This window comes from Glycine max, chromosome 14 (assembly GCF_000004515.6).
Source record: "Glycine max cultivar Williams 82 chromosome 14, Glycine_max_v4.0, whole genome shotgun sequence".
In the NCBI taxonomy this organism is placed as follows: Eukaryota; Viridiplantae; Streptophyta; class Magnoliopsida; order Fabales; family Fabaceae; genus Glycine; species Glycine max.
This window is the reverse complement of record NC_038250.2, coordinates 10553450-10559212: the sequence shown is the minus strand read 5'-3', so window position 1 is coordinate 10559212 and position 5763 is coordinate 10553450. Positions and strand designations below refer to the sequence as shown.

The 5763-nt window shown below is 33.8% G+C and overlaps 1 protein-coding gene across 17 annotated transcripts; it reads left to right on the top strand.

The window, feature by feature from the left end:
• Positions 1-1573: 1573 nt before the first annotated feature.
• On the top strand, positions 1574-5457 carry LOC100810444 (protein ANTHESIS POMOTING FACTOR 1). Of its 17 annotated transcripts, none has more exons than XM_014767292.3 (13): positions 1574-1730; positions 2029-2144; positions 2389-2425; positions 2520-2611; positions 2763-2863; positions 3279-3379; positions 3469-3535; positions 3652-3751; positions 3849-3962; positions 4066-4203; positions 4313-4397; positions 4704-4753; positions 5076-5457. In XM_014767292.3, the coding sequence occupies exons 3-13, from the start codon at positions 2419-2421 to the stop codon at positions 5223-5225; spliced, it is 1005 nt and encodes a 334-aa protein (XP_014622778.1). In that variant the 5' UTR covers positions 1574-1730; positions 2029-2144; positions 2389-2418; the 3' UTR covers positions 5226-5457. The 17 variants fall into 17 exon arrangements, with proteins under 17 accessions (XP_014622778.1, XP_006596038.1, XP_040864902.1 ...); XM_006595975.4 differs by having other exon boundaries at positions 2304-2425; XM_041008968.1 differs by having other exon boundaries at positions 2029-2155.
• Positions 5458-5763: the final 306 nt, after the last annotated feature.

The following is a 5763-nucleotide window of genomic DNA, read 5'->3' as shown; positions in this document are numbered from 1 at the left end:
AAATCCTCAAGTACTTGAAAAGAACTAAAAATGCATTCTTTATACATCATAAGAAGAACAAACTATGAAAGGTTACATCAATACAAGTTGTTGTTTTTTTTTTTCCTATTACTTTGAAAGTAATTGTTTCAGTTTCGGTCACTCAAATCTTTTAATATCGTTTTTATTTATCACCAAACAAATAACATCTTTTTCTGAAAATCCTAACTATACTTGCATGATATTGATGAATCTCATTATTATTACCCAAACAAACATAAATCATATGCTTGGGTATTTGTATGTCAAATTGAATATGTAATTTGGTTAAGTGTTTATTTTAAGATGGACCCTCGAGAATCGTCGCATTTTGGTACTTTCATTTAATTGGCTTGGTAATAAAGAGAAAAAAAAAAAGAGGCCAAAGGTTTAAATTCTTCCACTTACAAAATCTAATAACAAAATACTAACTAACATTTTCAAATAAAAGAAAAAAACTTTCCGACTAGACGAATAGATTAAAGACACCTCAGTTAATGAGGCTATGTGTGTACCTAGTTGTACGTTTTTGAAGTTAAGTCCTTGCTTAAATTTTCTATTATTTCATTTGAGTCCCCCACAACCCGTCTCTTTCTTCATTGAGTGTTGCTAGGTGCACCCAGCATTCTTTAAAAATGACCAAATTACTCCTGCCTTCTTTATCCCTTTACGGATCAAGTTGATTCGCAAGTTGATTTTTAGGACTTACGAATCAAGTTGATCCGTAAGTATTTTACGGATCAACCTGATCTGTAAGTCTTAAAAATCAACTTGTGGATCAAGTTGATATGTAAGAAGCTTACAGATCAAGTTGACCAAATCCTATTTTTTTTTAATCTTAAATCCTATTTTTCAGCTACTTAGATGCATTTTTTGGAAAAATGAGTTGACCAAATCCCCTTTGGAAATTTACCGGGGGATTCCTCCTTCAATTTTGAGCATTTTAACATATTATGGGTCTCAAACGGACATTTTTATCAAAAGTTGCAACCGTTTGAAGCTTATAATTTTTGTACTGCCAATTGTTGATCCGTAAAAGACTTACGGATCAACTTGATCCGTGAAAGACTTATGGATCAACTTGATCCGTAAGTCTTAAAAATCAACTCGCGGATTAATTTGATCCGTAAAAGACTTACGAATCAACTTGATCTGTATGTCTTGAAAATCAACTCGCGGATCAACTTGATCCGTAAAAGACTTACAGATCAACTTGATTTGTAAGTCTTAAAAATCAACTCGCGGATCAACTTGATACATAAAAGACTTACGGATCAACTTGATCCATAAGTCTTAAAAATCAACTCGCGGATTAACTTGATCTGCAAGCTTCTTACAGATCAAGTTGATCTGCAAACTTTTTACGGATCAAGTTGATTTGTAAGTCACTTGCGGATCAAGTTGATCCGTAAGAAGTTTGCGGATCATCTATATCAACTGGAGATCAACTCATTGCATATGCGGATCAACCTGAATGAACTGGGTGGATAAAAACATTTTTAAAAATATGCAAGAGTATTTTTGTCTTTTCACGTTAAGTGCTGGGTGCACCAGTAATAATGATGGGTGTACCTAGCAACACCCTTCTTCATTTGATTCCCTCTTCTCACACCGTCACCGTCGTCTCAAACCGCTCCCTCATAATTCCGAACACCACCTGCGCCGCCCACATCTTCTTTCGCATCTCCTCCTCGACCAGCTCGAAGTTTCTCGTAGTCTCTCTCTCTCTCTCTCTCTCTTTCCATTCATCTAAAATTTCTCGATTTTGATTTCGTGATTGGTAAGAACGAAATCTCTTAATCGATTCCATTTTTATGAGAAATAGAAATTTCTGACGTTTTCCGTAGATAAAATTAATTTGTTTCTATTGATAATAATTTGATCTAGACGATCTCAGACTCAGGAATGTTTGTTTTCTATTTATGTATTGGTGCGCTTTTAAGATTGTTCAAGACTTTTCCCAGTTTTAGGTTAATTTTAATTGGTTTCAATCTGTTGTGTTGACTGAAGGTGTAGTCCGCTATTTTTTTTGTGAGAAGTCTTTGCTTGAAATGGGCTTTTTATTCACAAGCTCTTTGGGACTTTCCTGGAGAAGCGAGTAGAAATTCTCAGGATCAATAGAGACTGTACGGAACATGTATCTTTGTAATTACTTGTTTAGATTTCTTCGGCATTGTGTTTTGAATTGGAAAACAGTAAAAAACAATTTAAAATTAATTTCTTTGGCATTATTTTAATTATTTTCTTTTCTTCTAATTCCGTTTCATACAACATCCAAAACACAGTGTAGGAGTTGGACTAAGGTCTCTTTCAATTTTCGATCGGGCATAGTTGCAATCTTATTCCACTTAATCTTCCTCAACTTTTCAGATACCTAAGGCGGCGAAGTATAGCTAAAAAATGGGAGGTATTTCAAAATTGTCATCGATTTTAGATGTTACATTTTTGCTCTGTTCTATTTGCTTTTTCCCTTGGTTTTCTTACATTTTGAGTGTTTGTAGGGACACAAGTGGAGAGAGAAGAGAAGGTGTCTCTGGAACTCTGTGAAGAAATTCTTCAGAGTATGGAAGTGGGAATGTCCTTCAAAGACTATGTGAGTGAGCATTTCCGCCATTGCATTTTCTGTTCTTTTTTACACAAGGGCAGTGTTTCTAATGTTTGAGGATTCAGCGACCAGAAATTGCTTTTTCATTGCGTTTATTTTTCTTTTTCTTTAATTTTTATGTGCATATTCTTTTTTTCAGAATGGTAGAATAAGTTCGTTGGATTTTCACAGGGCATCCAATTATCTAGTAACTGCTAGTGATGATGAATCCATTCGTCTGTATGATGTTACCAGTGGAACGTAAGCCCCCGTTTTATTTATTGCTTCAATTATATAGACAATTGAATGAATAGTTGAAAACAATCTTTTTTATCCTCAAATTTGTTGAAATTGTTGCATTGTGATTCTGCTTTTTTGCCCCTCTTCTTTCATTTCAGCAAAACAGTTGATGCCTCTAGTATGATTTAAAAGATTGTATCATGATTTGATTTGATGTGGCAAATTCTGGTAACAGATTGGGTTTATTAACTACGAAACATTTGGAGCTAAATAGTTACATTACATGGATTGTGGAAATAAAGCACAATCAAGATTTTTTTTTATATTATTTGTCATGTTATTAGATTCTATAAAATTTCTTGCCATTCTTTTGTTTTTTAACTGATCTACATGTATGCATCAAGATGAAATTTTGAGACTTCTTAGTTCTCACCAGATGTTTGAAGACAATTAATAGCAAGAAGTATGGAGTTGACCTGGTTTGCTTCACATCTCATCCTACAACTGTCATTTACTCTTCAAAAAATGGTTGGGATGGTAAGTTTATTATTTATTTCATCTTCAATAATCTTTGTGTAGTTAGTAAATTTTTGTATATTCATTATAAAAATTTCCAATCAATCCAGAATCTTTGCGGCTTCTATCGTTGCATGATAACAAATATTTGAGATATTTCAAAGGTCACCATGACAGGTTTGGTATTTGGCATTATGTAATGTATACATTTAAATCTCATAATTATATAATACAGTACTTGTTCATTCCATTTTTTTATTATTAAAAAAATCATTTTTTTCTCATTTTCCCAGGGTTGTGTCTCTAAGTTTGTGCTCTCGGAAAGACTGCTTTATATCTGGATCTCTAGATCGAACTGTTTTACTGTGGGATCAAAGGGCTGAGAAGTGCCAGGTAGCATGTGCAAGCAATTACTTGTTTATTCAATATCCTTTTGTTTGTTATACATCATATGAATTTTTTAGGGGCTTCTTACTTTAAAAATAAATAGGGACTTTTACATGTACAAGGAAGGCCTGCTATATCATATGATGATCAAGGGCTTGTCTTTGCAATTGCCTTTGGAGGATACATAAGAATGTTTGATGCTCGCAAGTATGAAAAGGTTTGCAAATTTAACATGAGAATATGCATAAAACTTGGCTTTTGTTGTCTATTAATTGTGACGTACACTTATAATCTAATATGGTAAAACTCACTCGCTACAGGGTCCCTTTGAGATATTTTCTGTTGGGGGAGATATTTCTGATGCAAATGTTGTGAAATTTAGTAATGATGGGAGACTCATGCTTTTAACAACAGCAGATGGGCATATTCATGTGCTTGACTCATTTCGTGGCACACTTGTTAGTATCTTCCGTAGTTAACCCAGTCCACTTTTACTTGGTTCTTTCACTTGATTTATATGTGCTTTGAAAGTCTTTGTGTGTGATTGTTCTTATTATTTTTACATAGTTATCCACATATATTGTCACACCTATCTCATGCAACTCCACATTAGAAGCTTCTTTTAGCCCTGAGGGAATGTTTGTAATATCTGGTAAGCATTTTCAGATCACCCAAAAAGTTCCTGATCATTATTCATTTGGTAAACTCATTGTTTGCACATATTACTTTTGGCACATTGAACTTTTATTACCCTGCTATTTCTTGCCTGAAATTGTGTTTTGGAAGAAAGCTTTAATGAATATGATTATTTTTAAAAATGCATACATCATGCAATTGTTTTGCTTTGTCTTGTATTTTCAATCCTCTCATTTATATATGTGACCCTGTTGGTTGCTGCTTACTGCCTGTGCTGTTTTGTAATGCTAAACTTTAGTTTTACATTTGGATTCTTTGACAGGTTCTGGGGATGGCAGCATCTATGCATGGAGTGTTCGAAGTGGCAAAGAAGTATAATAAGCTATATCTTCTTTTCTTCATTTCATAACTATTTTCTTTATATATATTTGTTTGGATTTGTTATTTAATAAATGTTAATATAGTCATTCTCCAGTCATGATGGTATGCTTTCAACTTTACAAGCATATTTTCCCTTTTTATTTTTCACTGAAACATTCAAGAATGCCCTACCCTGAGAATAGTTGACTGAAACTAGACTTGGCATAAAATTAAGCAGAAGAAAACACTCATTATCTGTTGTTATAGCAACTTTTAATAACCTGTAAATGACTATAGTACTTACCATTCAATGTTTTCGTTTTGTCTTGTCTAGGTTGCAAGTTGGAGGAGTGCAACTTCTGATACTGGACCTCCTGTAATAAAGTGGGCTCCTGGAAGTCTTATGTTTGCTACAGGATCATCTGAGTTGTCATTCTGGGTTCCTGATTTGTCTAAATTGGGATCTTATGTTGGAAGAAAGTAGAAACAATGCATGATAAAACAATTGTTTGCCAATTAACCCACTGAAAGGTAGTAGTTTTTATATTTAATACTACACAATTTTAACCGTGCCGAATGGTGTCGTGTGATCCATGTAGCCGACCTCATCTAGTGGGATAAGGCATTGTTGTTGTACTACACAAAGTGACAGATTTTGCCATGTTTTGTAAATATTCTTCACTGAAGAGCTATGGATATTTCAATGATCTTCCTAATCTGTACAAGTTGAAATATCTAAATGTGTATATCTTCCTTCTCCCAATGTACTTGCTGTAGATGTTCATTTGGTTATAATTGCTTCATATACTCCTCCGAATAATTAGTTACAGCACCAAAGGCACTAGTTTGCTGTTTGATGTGATCATAAGTTGTGGTCCATGGTTTTGTCATTATTTATCACACATCAGTTTTTATACTTCAATGTTTTCTATTTGGTTTTTGTGTCTGCTCATCTGCGCCTCTGTTAATCAGGATTTTAGTTGTGAAAAGCTTATAGAAGCTTATGACAAAAAATTGTCCTG